The sequence below is a fragment of the Lutra lutra genome, chromosome 13, assembly GCF_902655055.1.
Source record: "Lutra lutra chromosome 13, mLutLut1.2, whole genome shotgun sequence".
NCBI classification, from domain to species: domain Eukaryota; kingdom Metazoa; phylum Chordata; class Mammalia; order Carnivora; family Mustelidae; genus Lutra; species Lutra lutra.
Genome location: NC_062290.1, coordinates 78244254 through 78271276, shown reverse-complemented (window position 1 = coordinate 78271276; position 27023 = coordinate 78244254). Strand labels below are relative to the sequence as shown.

Below are 27023 nucleotides of genomic sequence, written 5' to 3'. Positions count from 1 at the left end.
ACAAGGTAGTAGCCTCCTGAAGTGCTCCCTGAAAGAAATTCTGGGTCAGGACCAGGCTTGGTGACAAGAATGCAGTGGTCACTTAGCAATACCAATTGTGGCTGTGAGAGGAAGAAACTCTTGGGTAAGGTGTTTCCCATCCTCAGCCAGGCTGGCTGTTCCCATTCGACAGATGGGAAAGTTGAGGTCAGCTTATGCAATCGGTTAGAACCTGCAGTGGCGAAGGAAGAAATTTAATAACCAGCTAGCAGTGTTTTTTGTTCTGTTTTATTTTGCTTTTGGTCTTTACCCTCTGAAAACTCAGCATTTTCAAAGACCCTGGTTCCCCAAGCCTCCCACATCCTCAAAGATGGGAGAGTCACTGGTTGACAGACCGCACGTTTTCTCATTTTAGGGTACACACAAACATATCACTCCCTGAAGCATGAGAGGCTGCCCCTCTTGTTCTTCTACTTAGGGAACCGTAAGAGATTGATACTGTTGTAAACTAGTTATTCTGATTCTAGTCAGACAGGAGCCAAAAACACTCTTGTTCCCCTATCCCAGTCCTATTCCCAGGAAAGTGATACAGGGACTGAGGGTGTCAGATGGGACCCTTCTCTCTCAGCAGTCTTGCACTAAGAATGTGGAATTTCCCTGGAGATGAATGGGGGGCTTTTGTCTTTTCTCTGCCTTCAACCCATTAGTGAGAAGAAGGTCTGGAGGGAACCCAGGTGCACAGAGGGGCGCTTTTGCCTTCCCCAGGACCTCAGCAGCAGACAGAACCTACCCCCCTGAGAGCAGTCTCACCCACAGAGCCCACTGCACAAGGGCATCTTCCTTGCCACTCTCTCTTGTCCTTCCTTCATCCCTTTTCATTACTCCATCTTTCCATGCTACTGTGTCCAGCGCCTACTGTATGTCAGGCTCTGGATTAGGGGCAGAGGCTGCCAAGGTGAATGAGACCCACTTCCTGCTCTTAGTAGGCTCACAGTCCAATGGGAAAGACTAACCAGTGAACTTTTGATAAAGGTTATGACAGAAGAAAGCCTGTGTGTGTGTGTGTGTGTGTATGTGTGTGTGTAGGGTTAGGAGTGGAGGAAGCCAGGCTGGGAGACTGGTCCCTAACCATGTAGGGTGGATGAGAATTTCCCCGGAGGGGAAGACATCTCGGCAGAGCCCTGGAGGGTGTGGGCATTTGCCACCCGGGTGGTGGAGGTGGATTGCAGGGGACAAGACGCAAATCTGGGAGTGTGAAAAAGCCTGGTGAATGCTGAGTCCTCTCAGACGGGTTGGGAGCAGTAGTTCCTGGACGTTTTCAGGTGTTTTTGAGGGATGTCACTGGCCTCTTTTTTCCATCTTCAAATGTCTCTGTGCCTCAGTCTTCAAGTCGTCAGAGAAAGTGCCATCGCCTCTGTCCCCAGCTGAGTACTCTCATGCACGGGAGAGGCTGCATCTCCAAATGCCTCCAGAGAAGTCAAATCACCGGGCCAGTTTCAGAAGTCCCCGGGGAATAGTCAGAAAAGCATCTGACCCTTTCAGGTTGTCGTGAAGATGGGATGAGGTCATGTGATTAGTTGGCTTATAGTAGGAACTCAACACAAATCAGTCTTCGTTGCCCACTCCTTATTGGAGGAGTACCTATCAACAAATACCAACATACACATCAGGTGTGTGTGCGTCATCTGTCCCATTTGCCAGATGTGTGACGCAGGAAAAGGCATGTTGATTTTGAGTCTCGGTGTATCTTTAAGATGGGTATAGTGATGCTTGCTTCACGTATTGTTATGAGAATGAACTGAAACAAGGATTATAAAGTGATTACCACTGTACCTGGCATATAAGAAATACTCGGGAAGTGCGAGCTATTATTATTATCATTGATTATTATGAGACACAATCGAGTCAGTGGCGATTATTATCACCATCAGTTTTCTAAAACAAAAGGCATAATTGCATAGCTCTTTCCAGTCCTGAATACAGAAGCCTAAGATAAACCTAAAGTCACGGCCGTTTTTCACTCAGTGATTGGCCAACTTGAATTTGAATCCTGCCTGAACCAGGGGGGTGGGAATAGAAAGCAGAATTATCAGAAAGCTCAGCCTGGAGTCCCGCAGTGGGGCACGGGGTTGCTTGTTTGCACAGCTGGATGCTGAGCTCTGAATGCACAGGAAGAATGTGTAGGGCTGCGTGTGTTGGGGAAGGGCATGGTGGAGGAGCAGGCAACAATGTCTGATGTGTATGTACTTCTTAGTATGGACCAATTAATCACATGATCTTATCTTGGGCTTCATAAGAACCCCCATGAAGTCCAGGGTATCATGTCCATCTTCCAAAGGAGAAAACTGGTCTAGCTTAAGGTCACATGGCTGATAATAGGCAGACGCAGGATTCTATCCCAGGACTGTGTGACTCCAAGGTCCCCATGCCCTGATCCATCCCTCTAAGAAAAGGTACCACATGCTGAGAACCACTCTATGCCAGCAGGCGCCCTGGGCACTTCAGGTGCATGATCTCATTTATTCCTCACAGCGACCCTCTAAAGCTGATGCCTTTCTGCCTTGGAAACTGAGAATCAGGAGGTGCTGGGTGGGAAGGAGGATATATATAATCCAAAGGCATATAGCCCGTTGAGGTACTTGCTCGTTTCCTTTCTTTCTTTCCTTGCTCCAGCCCTCTCACCATTTACATTTTGCTGTTACTTAACCACAGTGGGCACTCCAAAAAGAGTGTTCTGTCTCAGAGGCATTTCTCTACCTTCTAAAACAGGTAGAAGTCGTTGATCAGGAAGAGTGAAAAAAGAGGTAGACAGATCAGCAGGATTCCAGCCTGCCTGGTGTTGGTCAGTGGGCCTGAGCCCCTTGTTTTCTGGTGACCCCTTGGCTCTGGGTCAGGGTCCAGGCTTTGATCCAGGCCTTAGAGATTGATGTGACTATCAATCCATTGGGTAGGAGCTGCCCTTGGTGGTTTTTATCTGACACATAAGCCCTAGATCCCAAGCATTCGTCCTTGAGATCCTTGGGGTCTGCATTTCTCTGTTTCACATTTCACAGGTGCCCAAGGAGATAGAAGGCTCCTTTTAGAGATCTTAGCCCAAGCAGCCCCTGAGGTTGGGAGCATCAGAATAACTGAAATTTACAGCTGGAAAGATACTTAATTCAATAAATCTATTAATATAGATGGTGAAGCGGGTAATGAGAAACTTGCTCAGAGGGAACTATAAATTAGTGACAGTGTTAGGATTCAAACCAGCTCCTTTCTCCCTCCTCCTTCCATGAAGGTGTGCTAAGAGGCAATTCAGGAGGCCCTGTGCCAAAGGTATCTCCTTTTTGTTTGTGATTGCTTTATTGAGATACAGTTTACGTACCATGTATCACGTATCGAAGGTATCTTTTCGAGCCTTCTCTTCGGGGGTGGTTTTGCACAAAGATAAAATTTAGGGTTTCCAGAAGGAAACACAACTTTTCATGACTTTATTGTTGAGAAGATTCTCCAAGGAAAATGAAATCGGAGGTAACCACTCCTCCCACCTTTCAATTGCATCCCATTTTCTGTTGCAGCTTACTGTCCATGACTCAGGGAGGCAGCTGGGGGGAGGGGCACAAGGTGGCACAGCCAGCTGGTGCTAAATGTGACACAAAGTGTTCATTTTTACCAATATATGAGCTAGGCTGCCCCCCTGCCCTGGTTTTGTCCAGCAAGTTTTAGTGCCTTCTCCGTGCGAATGCAGCAGTAAATTAAATGTGGCTCTGCCTTCACCGAGCTCAGTCCAGACTGGGAGAGGGACAGCTAATAAGGAAATCACAATGCAATGTGTAAATGCTAGGAGGGGAGGAAGCACCAAGTGTGGCCCGGACGCCCGACTCAAAACTGTGGGGTGGCTCCGGAAAGGACTCTCAGAAAACCAGCAGGAGGCAAGATTTAGGTAACCTAGGTGGTTAAGGAGAGGGAAAGTATCGGGGGGGCAAGAAAAGCATGTACAAAAAAGGGCCCTGAGATAAGAGGGGGGAAAAAAGTGTATGGAGCAGTGTGCCAGGAAACAGGACCGAGATAAACGCAGGAAGAGAAAGGGGCAGAGGCCAAATCCCTTTGAATGTGTGGACCATGTTAAGAAAGTGTCCTTTACTAGGAGCAATTTAAGGTCACTGAAAGATTCTATTAATATTTTTTGCATTTTAAAATTTGATTCTGGCTGCTGCAGGGTAGGGCTTGGCTTGGGCTTGAAGGAATGCTAGATTGGAGCCGGAAAGATCAGTTAGGAAGTCACAGCCTTGTTTCAGGAGAAAAATAATAGCAGCTTAACATTTAGTAGTCATGCAGCGGAAGAAAAAAAAACAACAACAAAAAACGGGTGAGAAATGGTGGCACTGAAGTGTTTCTTAAAGTAGAACAAAAGAACAGCAGGTGTTGGGAGAGCTGAGCTCAGGTTTGAGTATGTTGAGTCAGGTTTCTCAGGGACATTTTCATTGAACATAGCAGCCCACAGCTGACAAGCTAGTTGGCAATACCATGTGGGCAGCTGGACATAGACTGGTCTGGTGATCCAAAAAAAAAAAAAAGGTAAGAACTGAAAATGCAGGTTTGGGACCTAGTTGTGTAGGTAAATCATCACAGAAGACAAAGCTCCCAGTATAAAAATACAGTCCCCCGGTTCCCCTTGTGCAACTTGCTTCCTCCGGGAGCAACTTCCACACACACACACACACACACACACACTCCACGCCCAGTATTGTTTCTGACCTCTGACTTAGAGAGGCTTTGTTTCATTCAGAGAGGCTGTCCACACTTCTCCTTTCTGGCCGGCTTTTACTTAAGTAAAATGTTATGGGACACCGAGGAACAGTCCTAGTGCGTAGTATGTAGGCTGGAGTTAACACCTCCCAGTTCATGGAAGAGGGAAACAGGCCTATGCAGCCATCATCACCAGAGCAGAAGGAATGAATATATACTTCTAAGGTTTTGGCTTCATTATTTGCACCTTACGTTTGGCCTAGAGTTCAATAGTGAGCTTTTATGGAAGGTCCAGAGATAGTGCCCATTTGTGCACACATCACACCTTTCTTCCCATCAGTGTAAGTTTCATTCTCCTGTATCTAGCCCCTGGGTCAAGGATCAGGTGAGACAGGCATACCTACCTGTTCCCTTTCCACCCTCCAAGCCATGATATTTCCAGTTTATTTCTAACATATTAACAGAAGCATTAGATTTATTCAGCAAGTTCCAGATCCTTGGACTTGAGAGTTTTTTAGTTCAGATATGATGTGTCTTTTCACAAAAACACATTGTCTTATTCATGTGGTTGCTCATAAATTACATTCATGAAAATTAATTTGTCATATTGTGAAGTTGTTTTAACATTTATCTCCAAACATTTGTGGTCACTTGAAAGTAGTGGGATGGAGTCCAGCCTGGTATGTGGTTCAGAGGAAGGAACACACCCAGATATAAAAGGATTTAACGCTCACATAATGAAGCTTTCTGCTCCCAAGCAGGTCCAAGGTGGCTTGAGAAAACAAGGAGGGGACACTGGCTTGGCTTGTGTATAATGGGTAGGGGTGTGGAGTAGGGTTGAGGTGGGTTGCCATGGTCCGAACTTCCCTCTGGCACCAAAGTTTGCCAGATGAGGGGTTAATGGCGAAGTGGGGGAATGGTGGGGCTTGAATGCTGTCAGAATTCAAGCATCAAGTATGGAAGTCAGAATTTTTATTACAGTTCACTCTGGATGTTTGACTACTGAAGTGTGCCATGTTTCATTTAACTGAACTTGAACTTGTGTAAGTAAAGCAATATGGTACTCTGTGAAGGCTGCAGTCTGAAAGTGGTAGGGGAAATGAAAATTCTACTAAATGCCTTGTATTAAGAGCCCAACATTATATATTTTGAGAAGTGAAACGAGTACGTTGGTCACTATCAATAATGTCTGGAACTCTGAAGGTGGTAAGTGTCTTAGTGAGGCATGTTATTATGGATTTAGTATGTGTAAAGATCGGTGCAATCTTGGGTTGTCTGTGACACAAGAAATTCCCAGAAATCTTTTCCCTGAACAGTCAACCTTGGATAGGGAATTGTTGCTGCCATTGGCTGGACCAAAAGAGTACATCACTGGCAATGACCCAGGAGTATGTAGAGATGGGGCTGACTGTTGGCCAGGGCACCCAGGGCAAAGAAGACACTCAGGGCATGAAGTTTGGCTACTTGTGCTGACTCTCAGGTCCTGTCCCATTATCAGAAACATTCCAGTTAAGGGCGGAAAAGTCGCAGCTTTCCAGCAAACTCCATCACATATGATGATGATACCACCTATAAAGTATATAAACTGCTTCTCACTTGGTTGATCCCAGGGAACTCCTCAGATAGCCAAGGGGTCTGGAAAAGGAGGGGTCCTTCTCCAGCACCATGGCACCTGGCAGAGAACTGAGGATGGAGGGGCACACTATCCTACAGGGTGCTGCTTGCATGACCCAAGGCATAATGGGTAGCTAGGGACGGACTGCCACAGGCTCAGTGTCTGTGACAACCAGTCTTTGTTTCTAGGAGAGTCCAACATGCAGCCAGCAATCGTACTCTAATGCCTTATGTTAATTTTTGTAATTATTTGAATAATGAATATTGACCTGGAGGAAAAATTCTTTTATGCTAGCCATCTATAGGAATAGCTAAACAAATAGGAATAAGCCTATTTGTTTTAAAATTCACATACATATGTATATACATATACATATATATATATACATAATTATATATAAAATACATAAAATATTTTTAATTATATATATAAAATCTTGACTCCATTTAACTTCTCAAAAAGTGTCAAGATGGCATCCTGACTACTTTAATCAAATAACAAGCTTTCAGGCTGTGCAGCTTTCCTTCTGGGATACAATACTGTGAGTTTTGCCTCTGCCCCTCCAGCAATCCCACTCTTCCTCCAGTAGGTTTTTCATTAAGAAGCTGAGCAGGGCCACTGTATCCCCAACACAGGTCTGCAATTGCCCCCAGCATTAACTTGAAAATTTTACATCAGTGCACCATGAGGGGATGTCTTTGCCTCTTACAATGGAAGTCCCATTTTCTGAGCCCCTCACATTTTCTGAAATCGGTACTTTTATATGTGCTATCCCATTTATAGGTTTTAATTCTTACAACAGCACTTTAAAACATAAACTGCCCTTGGCTTCTACCAGATGAGGAAACTATAGTTCAACAGAGTGACAATAGCTAGTAAATGACCCACGGTTACAGTAAGTCGGGTATAGTAAGGGATTGGACCAAAGTGGGGCTGATTATTACAAAGTGCGGGTTCTTTCTACTACTTGAAATACAATACAATTCTGGCAAGAATTATGCAAAAACACTGAGGCAAAACTCAACAATTCTAATTGGTTAAAAATAAAAATCATAGAGCTAAAAGGGATTTTACTGATGATCGTAGTCTAACCTCTTTCCAGACAGGGAAACTGAAGCAGAGGTATGTTGATCACCTGAGGCCATACAGGTAGGATGGAGGCAGAGCTGTGATTCTGACCTAGACCAAATCCAGTGACTTTCCCACTAGAATACATTGCCAGTCCCAGAGCTGACTCACTAACTTCAGACTTAGCCAAGGTAGCATGAATATTAATGATATTGACAAGATATAGCCACAGGTCTGGAGTATAAGTGCGCATTTTGCTGAACAGCGCTCTTCCTCACCACCGCCCTGCTTGTAAAATTCATCCAGGCAGCTGCTGTAATTTGTTTTGCGACCCCTTGAGGGGCTGTATGTCCTGAGTACAAATCAACAGCCTAGTCAGGGGCAAGAGAGAGCCCTGAGTTTCCTGCTAGGCTCTGCCTTCCACTTCCCTCCTACAGAGCTGGGTAACACTTCACTTTTAAGAGGCCATTAATTAGTACTAGATTAAAAGTACAGCTACTTAAGCACGACTTGCCTTACCCACAGGAACACTGTAGGACTCCAGCCAAGTTTATCCTAGTGACTGGAATAATGGAGCATCCCTCTGTGGACTATCTCAGGCTGTAGTGCACATTGGGAGTGACCCTTACAATCACTTGGGTAGTGCCTATCCCTGACCTTTGAGGAAGTCCAGGTAAATAGGACACTAGATTTCAAATATCTTAGACAGGAAAAATGGAAATAATTTGAAAAAGTAGGCACATTAACATCATTTATCATTACATTACTTTTTTTTTCTTTTCCGGGCACTTGGCATAGTGCCTGGCCCACAGTAGGTACTCAACAAGTATTGAACAACTCATTTCTCCAAAACCATAAATTCTATATAATTACCCAGAACGATAAAGGGAAGCCAGGACTTAACCCACCTGTAAGTCATTTGTTTGCCTTTAGTTTCTCAAATACCTTATTAAAGAACTTACCTAAGAATACCTTTTTATCCAATGTAAGGGAGCTATGTTAAGAAAACTAAGATTAGTGGACGCCTATCATCATTAGCAAGTCAAGTAAATGACAGCCAATTCAATACCTGAGGATATATATATCCTATGTTAGGTAGCATGCAAATTGTTCACAGCAATTTATACAATAATAGAAATGTGAAATAGGGAGATTGGTAATAAAAAGGAACAGGTGGCCCAGGGGGAGGAAATCCCGGAGAAAAGTTCCAATTGGCAAGTAGGGAAGGAACATGAAAGAGGGCAAGTATCATCTGGAGGGCTTGGATAACCTCACACCACTTGTTTGAACAACTCAAGGAAAAGAGGGGAGTACTAGCTACCACTTACTGAGTATGCCCCGTCCTTTCGCATATCTTATCTCACATCTTAAACCCTTCCTTCGGAAGATCATTTTCATCATTTACCAGAAGGAGAAAGGTGAAATGCCTGGCCCAGGGCCACACAGAAGACAAGCAACACTAGAGTTTAATGTTTTTCAGAAAGTGTTCTGTAGATTCACAGGAGTTTTGCAAGGGTGCACAGGCTAGGTGAGGGAGCCCATTCTGCAGGCCCACGAACCTGCTTCAACCGGAGAAGCTGGTCTCTGATCTGCTTTACATAATAGACTTGCACTTAAGACTATTTGAATCAGGGCACCATTTGTTATAAATAAAAAACACACAATCAACAAAAACTGCTATAATCGAGGAAACTAGTTTCCTGGGGCTGTATGATGTATGTAATGCAGTCAACATGGTAGATAATTGAAAAGTGATTGCACTAAGCACAGCCTAAAATATTCACAGTGAAGAAATAAAAACATTCAGACAACACTTATGTCCCTTTTGGGTCAGCGGAGGCTGCTATAGTCAAGGACCGAGGCACGAGTGTGGCTCAACAGTGGGTAGCCCTAAATGCCGAATACCCATAGCGATCGAAGACCCTGTCTTCCAAAAGCATCGGCTAGAAGGATTCCGGCCCCTTGACGTCAAGCCAGTCCACAATAAACATTTCTGTGCTGCAAACTCTGCGCCAGAAGCCTCGACCAATGTTATTACCTTAGCAAGCCCCCCACTGACAGCAAGGCCAGATCCTCGAGGCCAGGTGCTATCACAGATAAAGTGGCTCTAATAAATAGTGTTCTTTGTGATGCACTTTTAATTGGATCAATTTCCCCTCAATTATACAATCCTCGGAAACCAGATGATGAAACCAATTTCATCTTTAGAACATGGGGCTTTCTCCAGGTAAAAAGTGCAAGATGAACTAGTTGGACCTCACACCAATTGTTTCCCTTCCTATTCTTTGGCAGTTATTACAAGAAGCCAAAAAAAAAAAAAAAAAACAAAAAACAGTGCCACCACCGAAAAACAAACAAAATAATTCTGAGTAGCCCAGCTGAGCAGACTTTGTTTCTTTTAAAAAGCAAGGTGATAGTTCTTTCGCTTGCCATCCGCCCAGCACCTAAGGAACAAACTAGGTTGTTTAGTAAAACTAAAGCTGGAGGATCCTTGTCACAAATTCCCTCGCCTACTTCTGGTCTTTTTAAAAGGACAAGACTTCTTCCTTTTTTGAGCTCTGATTACAAGGATAAAGCAAATGGTAGAGGCTCAATTCCTAACACGGGGTTGGTAATTCTACGCAGACCTTGGGGGCTAAGGCTGTACACGTGTGTGGAAGTAAGATTTGGATTTCTTTACATAATGGTGCCTTAGGCTGAATTTTGACTGGGGTAGGTCCTTAATGATCTCAAAGGATTCAGTGTCACATATGGCAGCAAAACAGCAATGGTACAACTTATCCCTCTCATCTCCCAAATCCCGTATTTAATTAAAAGACATGAACACCAGCAATGAAGAAACAGTTATCAATTATTTAATTCTGATAGAGGAATGGAAATAAATCTCAAAACCAAATATTGTGCAGTCACTTGAGGATAATACAGAATAAAGACCAAACAGTTGTCTGATGAAAATGAGATGTGTCCACCTCCCTGTTTGTTGACCCCGGAGCGTGCTGTACGCTTCTGCAGTCCACTCTTAGCACAGGTCCATGGAGAGAGGTACTATGAAAAATGACACGCTCTAGAGACTACTCAAAAGTGTTTACTGACTACGTTAGCATTTGTGTTTGTTTACTCCCATCTTTCTGTGCTTTGAAATAATTCCAATCTATACGATCCTATAAAAGGCAAGCGATTTCCAGGCTGAAGTGTTCAACACCAACCAGCTAGGGTTCGATCCATTCTCTGTCACATCTGCAATTAGAGACCAGTCCAAGATGGCACAAAACCCCCAGAACCAAGAGGTACTGCTGCCCAAAAGGATTGTCTATCTCCCTTGGTGGCACTAAATGAATGAGCTTTCACTCTGGTAAAGGTGAAGAGACCTGAGACATCATGCCACAGGGACATGACGTCTGAAATGAAAGATGGAGCAGATCCCACTGGAACATGCATACTAAATGCAGCAGAAGTGAAGAGAAAGTGTCACATATGAAGCACATTACAATAAGAGGGAAATACAGGACCAGGGTTATCAAAGCCAAAAGAGGGAAATCAACAAGGATTCAGTACAAGGGCAAATTTCAAATACAGGGGGCAAAAGGCTTTCTACTGAAGCCTCAGAAGTGCCTAAGTTCTAATCAAACTTCAGCTAACCCCATATCAGATGTCCTATTTGGGGCAATACATCTGTTAAAGCTCTAAATTTAGGAGGGAAATAATGCAAAAAAACGAAACAAAACAAAACAAACAAACAAAAAAACCCACTAAAATACAGCTTCTAAAATTCTAGGACTAGCCAGCTGGCATAAAAACACAGACCAAGTGCACTCTACAATACCACCGATAACCAAGGAAGAAGGGAGAGGAAAGTGGCTGGGAAGCGGAAGAAACCGTCTCTCCCCTCCCCTACGGGGTAGAGTATCTTCTCAGGTGGTAGCTGTAGATCTTGATGCAGTGATCCCAGCAGTCCAAGACCAACAGCTGCCCTTTCGGGGTGAGGGCGATGCCCACCGGACACGTGAGCCCCTCTCGAATAAGGACACTATAGCCCCCACCCTTAGGAAAGTGGAGAATTTCCTTCCGACTGCTGTCGGCCACGATGAGATCACCACGAGCATCCACACACATGCCGGCAATGCAGCGGAAATCCTCATTCTCCGAGAAAAAGTGGCTAATCTGGCGACCCAGCTGCCCATCGGGGCCCACCGAGCCAATGGAGAAGCCACCCTCCAGGTGGTGCTCATTCTGCCGATTCTCCAGATTGAGGCCCAAGCCCTGGGTGAAGTAGACGGTGCCCTCAGCATCACAGGTGACAAACTTGGGCCGCACGGCACTGCAGAGGCAGCTGTATTTGACCACCCCTGCTCCTCGGTCAACAGTGAAGCACCAGAGCTTTCCACCTTCCACATCAGTGACCACAAACTGGCCAGACGGAAGGGCTGTGATGCCCCAGGGTTTGCTGAGCTGGCTCCTGTGACAGGCCACGCAGTGACCGTCCAAGGTGTATACCTTGAGGGAGTTGTCGTAGCTGTCAGTCACACCGATGAGCCCATGGCAGTTCATGGCCACTGACAGGGGAGTGAGATTGGGCAGATCAGCCCCAAGGAAGCTCAGCACAAAGCTGTCAATGCCGCTAGGGCTGCGGCGGATCTCCTTCAAGAACCCTTTCCGAGTGAAGACTTGTATACGGTAGTTGCCTCGGTCAGCAACCAGCACTTCGCCTTGACTCGTCACGTAGAGACTGACTGGAAGGTTGAACATGCCTGGTGTGCTGCCTTTGGCCCCCATCTTCTTGAGAAAGAGGCACTGCTGGATATTGGCAGTGGTCTCAGAACCCCGCTGCTTAGCAGGCGAGGCCCTAGGGCTGGCGACCACTTCCTCAGGGCTCATGTCCATCTCTCTAAATGTAACGGAGGTGGCGGCGGCAGAGGCTACAGCCTCCATGGCCCAGGAATCTTCCATGTTGACCGTCCGGGGCTTTTTAACCGCCTGCCCGATTTGGAGGGGACCGACGTGGCCAACCTTGAGAAGCTCCACATCCTGCAGGGTTAGCTCCCGGGGCAGGCTGGCCGTGAGTTCCGGCTCCTCCTCGTCCGCTGTCTCTTCCAGGAGCGCTACATCTGCCTGCTTGATCTTGGCCAGGAAGTAGTCACAGCGAGACACAGCCTGCACCTCTGCAATGTTAAGCAGGTAGCTCTGCTCCTCGACCACCTGACTGTTGGCCTTCTCAACCTCAGCCAAAGAGCCCGTGAAGAACTTCCGGGAGCGAGCCAGCTCCTCCTGGACCCTGCGTTCCTCATGGCCGTACTCCTGGAGAACCGCTTTATACCGTGCTTGAAGGTCCTTGGAGACCCCTTCCAAGGCCACCTTCCGGCGTTGCAGCTCCCCCATGAGCTCCCGCAGGCGGGCAAGCTTCTCTCCAAAGTCCTGACGCCGCTCCTCAGCTGCTTCTTTGACAGGAAGCGTGCAGTGGCCGGGGGGCTGGTGGTCCGCCTCCCGGCAGGGTTCGCACACCACCACGCCGCAGCTCCGGCAGAACTGCCGGGGCAGCCGCCGGCCACAGGACCGGCACATGAGCAGCCCCACAGCCTCGCTGAGCCCGGCTGTGTCGATGATCTTCAGCACCGTCAGGTTGTCCGTCAGCTGGGTGAGGCTGGTTATGCGGGTAATCTTGCTGCAGAACGGACAGCGGACACCGTTGATGCTACTAGCCAGGAGCTTCTCCAGGCACTGGCGGCAGATGGTATGGCCACAGTGCAGGAGCTTGGGCCGCAGCTGCTCCTCTGTGAAGGACTCCATGCAGATGGGGCATTCCAGCACTTCCCGGAGGGCGTCCAGGTTGAGGTGAGAAGCTGCTGCTGCTGCAGTGGCCATTGTGCTTCCCTTGAGGGGCCTGCTAATACAGCCCAGAACCCACCAGCTTGGCATTCATGCTCCAGAGGGTCAAATCCTGCTAACGAGAATAAGAAGCGTTTACTCCACTGCCTGTATGAGCTAATTCACTCAAGAAACATGAAGAGAATAGCTACCATCATTCATTCAGCTGCTGACTTATTTAACAAGGGTTTAGTCCACTCCATTAGATGATGGTGATACACAAGGAAGTAAAGCAGACAAAGCATTGCATAGTGAGTAAGGAATCAGGGTCTGGAGTCTCTGGTATTTAGTTGTGTGACCTTAAGGAAGTAACCTAAACTTCCCAAAGGTCAGCTTCCCATCACCCATCCATACAATCGAAGTGATAATGGTGTCTATTTAGTCTTCAGAAGGGTTCAACAGGATGATGCATATGCTGCACCTCGTATAGCCCACGGCAAGCAGGATGCTTGATGAATGTTAGTGATCAGTGATGTCGACGACTCAATTTATATTAGGAAAAAAGCATAGGAAAATCACATACAGGAAGGGATTATACACAAGTTCTCTGGGAGCACAGTGGATAGGGTAACAGTTCCTACAGGAACTGGGGAGGGCTCCCCAGATGCAGGGACACTTCTGAGATATGTCTGGAAAGAAACATGGCCTTGAGGGATAAAGGCATTTTAAGCAAAGAAAACTATGTGAACTAAAACACAGAGCCTCTTTCATTATGTTATAGAGAGTTTATGGTGCCGTGTTTGGGGTCCGAGGAAGCACACATGGGAATAGAAAATTATGATGATTAGCTTTAGGTGATCCGTAAAACAATAGGTAAGGGAATACATGTATTTTTCATTCATCTATTGTCCCATCTACTCACTGATTCACCCAACTAAGACTAGGTACCATGTACTTTACTGTACTAAGTTCTCAGGACACAGATCCTGCCCATCAGATGCTCTAAGTTTAGTAAAGGACATAAGACATGTAGGTAAATAATAACCAAGGCAGAAAACAGTATCATCAATAAGATACAAACTCAATTTGATGGAGGCTAAGAGGCATTCACTTTAATTTGAAGGCAAACAAAACGGTATTGGATAGGGTCCTGGATACGTGGAGATGGGGGAAAGGGAGTACCAAACAAGGACAGTCTTACCAAAGGTTAGAGAGAAGAGAAAGAGCAAGAACTTCAGTGCATTAGAAAGAGAACAGGGAGGGCGCCTGGGTGGCTCAGTGGGTTAAGCTGCTGCCTTCGGCTCAGGTCATGATCTCAGGGTCCTGGGATCCAGTCCCGCATTGGGCTCTCTGCTCGGCAGGGAGCCTGCTTCCCACTCTCTCTCTCTCTCTCTCTCTCTCTCTCTCTGCCTGCCTCTCCGTCTACTTGTGATCTCTCTCTCTGTCAAATAAATAAATAAAATCTTAAAAGAAAAAAAAAAAAAAAGGAGAACAGGGAACATGTAACCTCTATAGGTTTGTTTCCAAAGAAAATGAAATCATACCACCTTCACAAGGTGAATGCGAGGATTAAATGAGATAATACAGGGAGTGTATAAACTTCCAAGTTTTGGCTTAGCACCAAAAAAGTCTTGGGTAAATTTTAGTTCTCTTTTCTGTCATTCTTAGGTTAAAATTGTGGGAGAATATAGTGAGACCAGAGTTATCTGGTTTGATTATGAGAATGATGATAAGAAGTCTTCAGAGCCGAAATGAGACCTTCAGATTTCATTCTGATGGGCGTAGTGAAGCAACACATGTTTTCAAGCATGGAAGTGATAAGGATCAAAGCTTGAATGGAGTAGGTGAAAAGGCTGAGAAACTAGTTTGGAAAACTGCTGTAAAATTGCCTGGGGGAGGTAATGGGGAGCCTGAACTAGGGAGCAGGTGGTGGCAATGGAAAGATGCACTTGAGCAAGATTAAGAAGTACAATCACCAAGATGAGTCGATGAAAGAGGGGGAAGTGGTGCAGCTAAGAAAGCCAGAGACTCAAGCCTGATGATTTAAAAAACAGTACTGCCTTATCAAGACAGTTTATTTTTGGCCTGGAACATCCCCTACTTCACCAAGTACAAGCCATAAATACTCCCACCTACCTTGATCCACATATGCTCATGAAATAGAACAGAGATCTCAGTGCTCTGCAGATTTATGTCAGTGTCAATTTATACCCCAAATTAGAATGAACAGATCTAGCAAGGTGAGGCACAGGGACCAAGTGCAGCCCTTCTCAAATGCAAATTCTACAGCTGTGTCCTTGCAGTCTCCTGATAATGCAGATGGTCAGCCATCAAGGAGAAGAGGAGGGCAAGTTAGCCTGATTTAAGGATAATGTAGCAAGGTGAGAAAAGCTTTGCAAATGTCATCAACTTCCTTCTCCATGCATATAGAAGACAGGAAGTCTATGCAGAGATGCATATTACGGAATCTCCCCATACTTACTCTGCGCGGTGACCTGACAAATATTCAATAGCAGACACACATAATTTATCCCAAGTCAATCCCACCTCTCTGAAATCTGACTTCTCTTCCACCAGAAGGGAACAGTAACCATCTAGTACCTTCCATGTGCTGGATACTGCACTAGATACTTTCTATACTTAATCTCATTGACTCCTCCTAATGACCCCACAAAGCAGGTACTATTTTTTTATTTTATGATAAGGAAACGAAGACTCAAAACAAGTGATTCAAGGTCACAAAGGTCAAACATGCTGAAACCCTGTAGTACAGATATCTTTAACTTTGTTTAACCCAGAATTACTTCGAGTTTTAGGGCTTTTTCCCCACTGTCATGTAACACTTGTTGACAAGTGTTCCCTAGACCATTCTTTGGGAGATGCTGCCTTGTAGAATGTCAGTTTCTCCACAAAAACGAACAATACTGCTGTTATGAGATTTAGCCCCAGTGGAGCCATTGGCTACTCTCATTTATTAGCTGGGTCATCCACTCTCACACACCAACCTTGTAACCCATTATGACTCAAATTCATGTCTCAACAAAATAACACACCATCAAATACCACGAACCTATAGGGTCTTGGGTGAATATGTGAAACTTACTACTGAATTCTTAGACGCCATAGGTCTGGGCACAGTACTACAGAAATACTGATGAAAACCTGAACTCAAAATCCATGCAAACTTTAGTTCTAAACCAACAGCTTCAGCTCCTTCTTCCATCATCTGGCACAACAGACTGAGAGCAACATCTGGTGTTTAGATCCAGAGCGTGCTACCTTCCAAAGCAAGGGACATCTGTTCTTCCCAAAGCTGGCCCTGCAGATCAGCTAATTGGACAAGTCTGCCAACTTGTAAAAATACTAGCAAATTCTTTCCCCAGCTTTCTGGAATATCATACCACCTCCTTCAATTAAAAAGCTTCTTGCCTCCTCGTCTAAGCTATCTACTTTAAAAAATGAATTTACTATGCCCACATCCATATCCCAAATTATCTCAGCTATCTGCAGCTTCGCTAGGCCCTCTAAGGCAGAAGAGAATGTCAAGGATTCCTACTCTAAAGCCAGCGTGCTCTGCCAGGGAAACATGAGTTCTCATCCCTAAAGCATCAGGTAAACGGCCTCAAACTTGGGAAAGGCCTGAACTAAGTCGCCCCTGTCTGTGACCCATGAACACTGCCTTCAGCAGGATCCCAGCCTGATACAGAACCATATGACAGGCAGATACATTCCGTCTCCTCAAGAAGCACACATCTAGCCATTACTGTTAATACTAACAATGATTCAGACGGCACGTCAATTCGAACTCAGTTTCCCTCAAAGGACCAGAGGGTGACAAGAATTGGGACCATTGCGAGTCTCTCCATTAGCCGTGCATTTTCTGTCAGCTATAAACTCTAAAACCAATCAGAATGAACCCTCTACATGTTATAAGAATCTTGTCTGCCTTCATGACACCTTACAGGTGCTTCCTGTTGCGCACTCCGTACTGTCAATTCTTGAGCCCTCACCTCACCGCTCTGATCTCACGATTAATATCGCACCCCCTACCAATACTAGCCCAGCTCCTCCGCTCCAGATAAGAATCTACCCCTCAAGTTGTGTTTACTTCAGCTGCTCTAAGACTCAGGAATGTTCTATAGTCACTACCTAACCGGATCTAGCCGCTGCTGGCCCCACCATGCTTTCTCCGGTCCATGATTTAAATAACCAGGAGAGCAGAAAAAAATACCAAAACCAAAACCCCGTGAACCCTGAAGTCAGGCAGAACTGAGATTAAATCAGCACAGCCATTTACAAGTTGTGGGACAATAGGAAAGTTCTTTAACCTCACTAAACTGATCTTCTTACTTTATAAAAAGCAAGAAACTAGGGATAATGCAAATCAAGTGCCTAGTCTGGAAAACAGCAGGTGTGAACTTTAAAATGGTTAATCATAATTTTAATAAAATCAGCAACAGTATTAACAGCAACAACTAGTACTAGTATTAACAAAGCATCCAGTTTACAAACTACATTTTCAAAGGGATGAAGAATCTTTCTTTTCATGGCAGATAAAAGCACATAAAGATTAATGAAAGGACTGGCCAGCTTTGAAAGAATTTGGTCGAGAACACTAGGAATCCATGCTAGAAACTGATGCGCAAAGGAATTCACAACTTCTCTTGCCCAGAAAATGAGCTCCTTCTAGCAGGGACTAAATATGGAATATGCTAGAATTAGTAGTGATCTTAGAGAGTAGAGTAGATGAGTAAATGGAGATCAGAAGAGAGCTATCAAGAACTCATTAATCATACGGCTAGAACTAGGACTAAAAGGTCACTGGCCGTGACCAGTATTATACAGATTAAGAAAGCAGGTTCAGCAATCAAGCTTTTTGGATTTCAGTCCTGGCTCTACTGCTTACTGTGGAGACTGGGACAAGTTAACCAACCTCTCTGGTTCTCAGAAGGGCTTTAAAAGAGTATCTTCCTTACAAGGTTACTGTAAAGGTTTAAGTGGGATTATGTGTACAACGCACTTAGTACGGCACCAAGGGAGGCATACAGTTAACTGTGCTATATACAATATGTAGTGGCAGCCACTACCCAGCCAAAGAGAAAAACCAGCACTTTTCAACAGGCATACTGTACCCAAGATATCAGATATGTAAATTTCAAATATAAAAATTCTGAGCCTTCGCTAGAGAGTTTTACCTGATCTCAGAATCTAAAGATTAGAGATGACCAAAGGTCATACTTGGCAGCCTCTTGAGGGCTTAGGCCATCAGCAGAACTGAAGAACTTTAAGCAATTAATCACACAAACCTTTACTGACCACATACTACCAGTCCAGCTCCATAAAACACTATGCATATAATTTTCAACAAAACCAAACACGAACAGAGATCTTTACGTAAAAACTAGAAAACGTAAAACAGTACTTCGTTTCCTTTCCTGAGACATGAAGGTCCATCCCACCATGTCGCATTTCTGTTTTGACTGGGGTTTTACAAGGCTTATAACATTCCCTTTCTAAACTCTATTTATTCCTCTTGCACTTGAATGGAATGCTAACCAAGTGCATAACCATCTCCCCAGTGGAGTGGCTGGCAGGAGTGACTTTAACAAAGTCTGAGAGGCCCCCACTTGACACTCACCTAGTTCTGTTGTGTGGAAGAGAGTCTGGAGTTTAATTTTACTCAGGGCATTTAAGGTTACCTGCTAAGAGTTAAGAAAAACTCAAGTAGGAGCTTATAGGGAAACACAGGCATAACCGACAGAGCTGTGTACCGGTCCGAGACAAACAAAACAACCCAGAAGGAAGAGTTTGTAGAAAAGGAAACCTGAGTTACAATATGTCAAGGACAGGTTAAATCAGTACTAGTTTGCTGGAAAGACACTTGCCAGTCTCTTCTTCTAAAACTGCAGGAGCTAGAAAGGTTCCCTTGCATCTTCCACAAACACTTAGGTAATATCAATGCTACCAACGTGACTCAGAGAATCTAGGACAAGGGGAAAAACAGTCCTTTCTCAGAGGACCTCCAACTCATCTCCACCTGCCCACTTGTCTTCCAGTTCTTTCATCTGCATACAACACATGCTCACTTAATAATGAGCTTTTAATGAAAGGATCAGGAAGCAGATCCTGGGAAAGGTACAAAAGGGGATGGGAATTTGGGACAGACTGGTGGGGGCTGCTTAAGCTCACTGAAATTTGGCAAAACAAACTTCAGTTTCCTTCTAGCAATGTCTTCCTCTTATAATTACCACCTCTTAAAAAACGACCATTTATTGAATGTCAGGTACCTTGTATTCTCATAATAACCTTGTGAAATATGTGTTATTCCTCTTTATAAATAAGGAAACCAAGGTTCAGAGAAAAGCAACCTAAGGACTCAAAGCTGGTAGGTAGTGGAAACTGAGGTTCAAATCCAGGCGTGTCAACTCGCAGTCATAAAACCACACTGACTCAAAAAATCTGTTACTCTTCCGTAGCTGATAAGGCTCCCGTTAGCTCTAGGCAGTTTGGCTGAGAGGTTAGTAAAGGTACCTAGGAATGATTTTCCAATCAAATTATTTGTTATATCAGAAGGAAAAAAAATAAAGGGAGTGTCACAGAGGCAGCACATCAGTGTGCTCAGACAGTGATCTACTTGAAGGGCTTTGTAAACTTGACTACCAAACTCTCCAGACATAGGTGTATGGGCTTTAAGTGTTGGAAAAACCTTTCTAATAAAACTAGTATAATACTACGTAGGAGTCAGACATAACTGGGCTCACATCCCCACTTTGCCCCTTGCTGTGTAGCCTTGAGTAAAGCATTTAATCTGTTAGTTTTCTCATCTTCAAAATATGGAATATCTCCATTGTTGGCAGGATCACTCGCAGGATTAATAGAGTTAATGCACATAATAAACAATAAATAGTTATTATTATTTTTAATAGATTGAGGCTGATAAGAAGTGTTTGTACAAGGTCACCTGGTAAATGAGCAGCAGAGGAAGGATTTTAGACTTCAAGCCTCTTGAGTCCCAGGGTGATTCAACTGCCATTACATATTTTCCATAGTGGTGTGTTTGGATGTCCCAGCTAAATTTCCTGCCTTCTGATGCAGCCCTACTATGTTTCTGAACTGGCTTCAGCAGTGCTACAGCTAGTCCTGGAGCAGACAGAGCAAATGCTGTTCTGTCCCAGGGAAAAGAAGCCCAAGAAATCATTTAGAAGCAGAAGTTATCTTCCAGAGGATGAGAACCTTCAGCTTCAGTCCCCCTATGAAGTGTTTTTTCAACCAATGGCCTCTACACCTACCCTTTAGTCTCCAGCACCTCATCCTAACCTCAAGCTCCTCCCCTTACCTACCTACTGGTCCTGGTCTAAGAGCAAATCACAAACAAAGTCCAGGGTTACTCCCTACATAATGAGATAGTTTTGTCCCGTCTAGAGTTCAAATTGATAGTCAGTGATACTCACTGGGCAGTCCTTTCACTGAAGGGAGTGCACTGAGATAGTAAGACTAAGCAGACCCCAGCAAGGGGGGGGGGAGAAAGAGGGAATATACAGGGTTACAGAGACCTAAACATGAGCCTGGCTCTGCCATTCCTAGCTAAACAAGTCACTTCCTAAGACTGAGTTTCCTTATGTATAAAACTGGGTATAGCAGAGCCTGCTTAGTAGTGTTGTGATAAAATTAAAATTACTAAAATGTGAGTGCTGTGCACCAGACACTAAGCACCGTGATCTGCTTCACTGAATCTTCATAATAATCTATGATGTAGTCTTGTTATTAATACTTTATAGATGAAGGGCCAAGAACAGGTTAAGTAACTCACTCAAGATCACAAAGCCAAGTAGAGATAGAGGCAGGATTGGAATCCTGGAGTAGAGCTCCTCAGCTTTCGAACTATTGACAGTTTGGGTCAGATAATTCTTTGTTCTGAGGGGCTGTCCAGTGCACTGTAGAATGCTCACCAGCATCCTTGGTGTCTGTCTCCTAGAGGCCAGTAATCCCTGATACCCCGACTGTAACAGCCGAAAATGTCTCCTGACATTGCCAAATGTCTCCTGGGGGACACCACCTCCCTAATTAGGAGTCATCTCTTTAGAACTTGCACAGGACTAAACACTCAATGTTCCTCTTTTCTTGTCTCTCTCTCTCAGCCCAAACACTTCACTCACAGAGCCACTGCCTCTTGAGCTGTTGGGCTATAACTAACCTTATATAGGATTAATTCAATCTACTTATATAACTGGTAACGAAAACAAGGCCTGAGATCTTGTTCTACTCATCCCCTGAAGGTCTCACATACTATCTGCTGTCACAGCTTGGAGGGATAGCCAAAAGGATACTTAGGCAGATGACCTTGAATAGTTTCCTGTTTTATGGCTTTTTAACCACTCTTTTTTCTCCTACCAAGCCTACAACTTTCAGAAGGCCCAGGGTTTACAGTGAGTGGCAGTTCCACGGCTGCTTTGTGATAAGTGATCTCTGGTTAGGGAGGGAGGCAGATTCTGCCCCTAACAGGGAAAGTCGGGCTCTGATCTCTGAAGACTTCTGACTTTGCCGCTGAACCCTGAACTCTCCCAAACTTCATACACTGAAATCCAGCGCATGCATTATCTCTAGGTCCTTAGGGCTCTAGCACTTCCTTTGCTTCCCATGCAGACTTCAGGAATATCCCTTTAGCAATCCAACACCAATCCATGTATCTATTCAGAGTCCCCTTATTCTATAACCCAGTTAGTACATCTCCATCCTACCCCGCAACCCCCCTAAATTGTGTTCCCAACCGTTTTTACAATAGAGAATTCAGGCTTTTGGGCTCTCCATTGCAGCCCTCACCAATTCTTCACCCATTCACTCCAGATCCCTGACATAGCTCCTTTTATGTCTGTTTCCAAACCTCTGCAGCCTTCAGCTCTGCATCCCAGCATGACACCCCAATTCCACAGCTCAGACTTCTGCCCTCCAATCTGAGCCCCTAACTCCTGCATTCCATCAGGCAAGATGCCGTCCTCAAACCTGGGTCCTTTCCCTTTTATCCACCCCATGTCATGGGTTGCCTTCAAACCTGAGCCAGGCCCCCTCTTGCTAAGAGGACACTGCCTCTCACTGACTCCCCCATGAACTCACCCCCTCAATTTTCTCCAGATCCCATCTGGAAGATGCTTCCTCCTTAGCCATAAGAATATCCTCAGGCCCTGCTCTCTCATCTCAGGTTTTGCCCCTTAAACGCCTAGTGGTCCCCAGAGTCCCTCAAACCTCCCGAGATGCGGCACCCCAAGTCTCATCAGGCCCCCCAATTCCTTCCTGTTTCCCAAATCCTGCACCTCCAGATGTCTCCAGGGCCTTCGGACGCCCTGCCACCGTCCGGAGGCTGCACCCTCTCTCCTCAGGGCCCCCACATTACCTCAGGCCTCCCGAGATGCTGCACCGCGGATTTTGTGGGAGCCCCTCTCTCCCCTCCCCGCAGAGCTGCATCTCCTTTGAGCTCCTCTGCCCCATCGAATCCCTCCCGAGCCTGCTTCTCGCAGCCCAACCCCCACCCCGGTCCTACCCCTCAGATCCGGTCCCCAAATCCTGCCAGCCGGGCGTGGGCCGCGCCAGCGCAGCCCCCCCGCCCCGCCACTCAGCCACCGCCCGAGACTCCGGCCGCGGTCCCTGGTCCCGGACCCTCCTTCCCGCCCCTTACCTGACCGCCCGCGGCTTCGACGCGTCCACCGCCGCCAGCCCACCCGCCCGCTGCCCTCTGCGCACGCGCCGCCGCGCGCCCCTTGGCGGGCGCTAATTCGTAGAGCCGTCTGTCCGTCACTGCGCCCCGCCCCGGAGGCATGCTGGGGTTTGTAGTCGCGCGGGCCGGAGCTTTCGCGGCCCAGCGGCTGTGTAGGGGCGGGCTCCCCCTGGGAACCTCCGGGCCTTTGGAACGCGGCCTGCAGCTTTATGTCCCCATTATGCAGACTGGGAAACCGAGGCAAAAGCAGCCTGCCCAAGTTCCCTCAGCGAGTCCGGGGCCAAATCTGATCTCCTGTGTCTGACTGCAGATACCCGCTTCGTTAACCCTTCACGTCCAGCAGCAGGCCAGGGGAGCCTTGGCTCCGGCAGAAGGGTCTCCCGGGAGCGCAGCTTGCGCATGTGAGGAGTGGCCAGGGAAAGAACCCCCGCTCGCCACATGCCACCCAGGGGGCAGGCGCAGAGCCTGGACTCGCCTAGAAAGGCAGTTCTTCTGGCTCCAAGTTGCTTCCTGGGACGCCCCGGAGCCTAGACGCCAGAGGTGGACGCAGCCCCCCAGCGAGGAGTCTTTTCCCTGCACCGCTGGAGGCCTCAGGAGAGCTAAATAGGGGAACGTGCTCTGCACCTGCTGCCCCTGCTGTCTCTGCAGAGCGAAGCTCCGCTGGAACCCAAACCCAAGCCCTCAGCCCTCGGGGGCGCCCAAGTGCAACCAAGAGCAGGAGGTCAGGCCTATCTATGGCTGCTGAGCACCTGTGGCCCCTTAAGTAGTTCCAGGCCTGGCAGAGTACCTGCTCCTGTAGCTGACTGCTTGGCACAGCGTAGGAGCAGGGCGGGGGTGGGGTAGCGTGGGCACAAACTGCGAATCCCATTTAGGTTTGTGACCCTGCACAGGCATAACACAATGAACAGAGACAAGAACAAAACTACCCTCTTTGAGCACTTTGTCTCTGGCTGGGGCTAAGCACCTCCCATGCATAACTCCTTAATTCTCACAACCACCCTATTTAGATAAGCAACTGACACCCCCGCTTCAACAGCAAAGCCACGTGTTCAGTAGGCTAAAGCCCAGCCCCCGGGGACCCAAGGCTGGATGAGAATCCACCCTGGTTATCGTGTTTAGCCTCTACGCCGCCCATTTCTTTATTTCTAAACAGAGATAACGTTTGTTTGCTATGATGATTAGCTAAGATTATGAGTACATAGTGGTTTGCACTTAACGCTAATTTAAAAAAAATTGTAATTAGCTCTTATTACTCTTGAAATTGCCAATTTCTGAAGCCCTAGCCCCCAGCCTTTCTGATAATGAGGTCAATGGGAGCTTGGGTCGGTATACTTACGGCATACTTTGAACAGACCTGGGGGCTCCGGATGCCTGATAGAACTCTGGAGCTATTTAGACCTCAAGGATACATTTGTAGTCCATGGCCAGCCAGGGTTTGACCTGACTGACCAGGAATGAGTTGAATCAGGAGTGGGCTGAAGAGAGAGCCCAGCTGAGGACTGACGGGCCCTGGGGCAGAATTTTGCTCAAAACTGGCAGCCAGCTAGTGGGTGCAAACAAGAGGGCCAAGAGAGGAGGAAAGCTGTGCCCAGCACGGAAGAGCTGCTGAGTAAGAATGTCAGACTCAGAAATGTGACTTTAAGGAGATTGCATTTTTTGTCTGACTTATGCTTATTCTAGCAGCAAGATGACTCAGAGGGGTCAGCTGGGTAAGAGGGGACCGTTTTTTGAACACCAGCAATATACCAGGCACTTCGTAGATAATCCCCTCAGCAATGATTCAAGTAGATACCAGTAGCTTCCTCTTACAAAGAGGCATCTGAGACCCAGCAAGATGAGCTTGTCTACCTTAGCCTCCTAGTAAGTGGTAGGGCTGAGGTACCTAGGCCAGTTAGACCCATGGACATGCTCTGAACCACCATCCAAAGACTACTCCCATTTTATGACCCCAGATATCTTTTCACTTTATTGGGTGAAGTATGTTTATAAGGATCAAAAGAGGAGGAGAGATGACAATGCTTAAGAAGTCAAGGAATATGCGGTAAATCCTGGCTGTCATTATGACCACAAAGTGTGATACTGTCAAGCCAAAGACACTCAAACAAGCTCTCCTGGGCAGCCTTGCTAGGGAACAGCAGGAGTTGCCTTCTCTCCTGAGTTTCTGCCACATTGGAAAGTCCGAGTGGCCTGTTTCACCAGAATGGCAAGAAACCTTCCTGGATAGGGACTCGGGGTACTTCTACCAGTCCCTGTGTTGCAGGCTGGGGAGATGGGAGAATTGCTGTCAAATAGCTTCTTCCCAAACTTAAGACCTCACCTAGACCCTCCTCTCAGACTAGATGGGTAGTTACACTCTGTTTGCTGAAAAACACAGTTCCTGGCTCCCAAAATCTCAATTCAGAACTCATCATATTTTTATACCCATGTTTCCCCACTCAGAGAGAAGCCTACTGGTACTCCTCTGACAGTCTGGGGATATCGAACAAGCATTCTTTATAAAGAACAATAACGACAATGAAAAACCCTTTCTTTCTCTTCTTAAAAAAATCTGTTTGTTTGACTGTCCTTTTTTTTAATGTTTAAATTACTTACCAGTTAAATTAATTACCACTCTTCCCACAAAAATCTCAGAGTAAAATAAATACCCTGGGAAAAGGCACTCATTTTAATTCTGTGGCTTTGCATACTCTGGCACAATATTAGCATTCCTCATACACAGAGACATTTTTAAAATACTCTTTGTGGAGTACTTGAAATACTCTTTATTCAGCATTTTAACTAACCCTTTATTCATTTAACTTTTAAACTACCTGTATCAGTTTCCTAGGGCTGTCATAACAAAGTATCAGAAACTACATGCTTAACACAGGGAGAAATTTATTCTTTCACAGTTCTGGAGGCTAGAAATCTGAGATCAAGGTGTAAGTGGAGGCAGGCTTTCTATGAAGTCTCAAAGGGAGGCTCTTTCCTTTCCTCTTCCAGCTTCTGGTGGCCACAGGCATCCCTTGGCTTGCAGTAGCATAACTGCAATATCTCTGCCTCCATCTTTTGTGGTCAGTTTCCCTCTTTGTATCTCCATCTTCACGTGCCATTCTCCTCAATGGATGTGTCTATGTAAGGGCAACAGTCGGATTAAGTGTGACTACCATCTTAGCTAATTAAAACTGCAGTGTGACCTCATCTTAACTAGTTATATCTCTAATAACCCTATTTCCAAATAAAGCCACATTCTGGTGTATAGGATATCAGCCTCTCTCTTTGGAGGACATAGTTGAGCTGGTAGCATCACCCTATGAGATTAGCACTATTTTCTCCATTTGCTAATATTTCTAGTTTAACCTCTCTTTTATTTTCTTAAAGATGAAAATAACAATAGCTAACTCACAGGATTTGGGGGGATTGTGGCAAAATAAGAAATATTGGATGTTAAACATTTACATTTTAGGATGTTGCTTGACATGTAGTAATGTTCATTTCAGTGTACTTACTATTATTATTACTATTAAGATAGTTTGCTTGTTAAGTCCACCACTGTGTGGTAGAAAGAGAAAGGGCTTTGGAGTCAGACCTGGTGGGAACCCCAACCCCCTTTACCAGGATGGTAATTTTGAGGAAGAGATGAAAAGATGATTTGAAGTAAAGCATGGTAACTTGTTACAAGTGACAAGCTGTGGAACCTTGGAGAATTTACTTGCTGTACTTTACTTTACTTGCTGTACTTTACTTTCTACCTCTGCAAAATGGGACTAACAGGAATGCTGTGAATGTTGGATGACTTAATAGAGCTCAAGTTTTTAGAGCCCTGCCTGGTAGAGAGTGAATGTTCTAGGAAGGTTAGGTACTGTCATAATTATTATCATTACTGTGATTTATACTATTCTTGAAAAAAATATTTCCCCCCTCTTCTATTATTAGCAAACAATTCTAAAGAGGAAGAGGAATTTGTGCTTATAGAGTCTAAGGGAGAAAACGGAAAGAATTAAAAATAATACTTCCTAACCAAGTCTGTTTGAGCCTAGAGGTTTAAAATTATTAAAATTTCCATGAAACAATATAATAAAATTGTATCTATTGCTCTTACTTACATCTAAACTGAATAATAAATTATCCCAAGGTGGT

The 27023-nt window shown here is 45.6% G+C and overlaps 2 protein-coding genes across 10 annotated transcripts in view; one reads left to right on the top strand and one right to left on the bottom strand.

The window, feature by feature from the left end:
* Window positions 1–27023, top strand: part of ASTN2 (astrotactin 2) — a 1447326-nt gene that overhangs the window by 1222405 nt on the left and 197898 nt on the right. The gene's annotated exons all lie outside the window — the stretch shown is intronic.
* On the bottom strand, window positions 10227–22941 carry TRIM32 (tripartite motif containing 32). 3 transcript variants are annotated; one of them, XM_047699301.1, is made up of 2 exons: window positions 22866–22941; window positions 10227–13328 (listed from the first exon to the last, which is right to left on the bottom strand). In XM_047699301.1, exon 2 carries the CDS (start codon window positions 13304–13306, stop codon window positions 11285–11287), a length of 2022 nt encoding a protein of 673 aa, XP_047555257.1. In that variant the 5' UTR covers window positions 13307–13328; window positions 22866–22941; the 3' UTR covers window positions 10227–11284. The 3 variants fall into 3 exon arrangements, with proteins under 3 accessions (XP_047555257.1, XP_047555258.1, XP_047555259.1); XM_047699302.1 differs by having other exon boundaries at window positions 10227–13331; window positions 22866–22916; XM_047699303.1 differs by lacking the exon at window positions 22866–22941 and adding an exon at window positions 22584–22717.

Bases quoted from the DNA above. Each gene is read 5' to 3' on its own strand.
- TRIM32 (XM_047699301.1), bottom strand. From the start codon at position 13,306: ATGCCAAGCTGGTGGGTTCTGGGCTGTATTAGCAGGCCCCTCAAGGGA.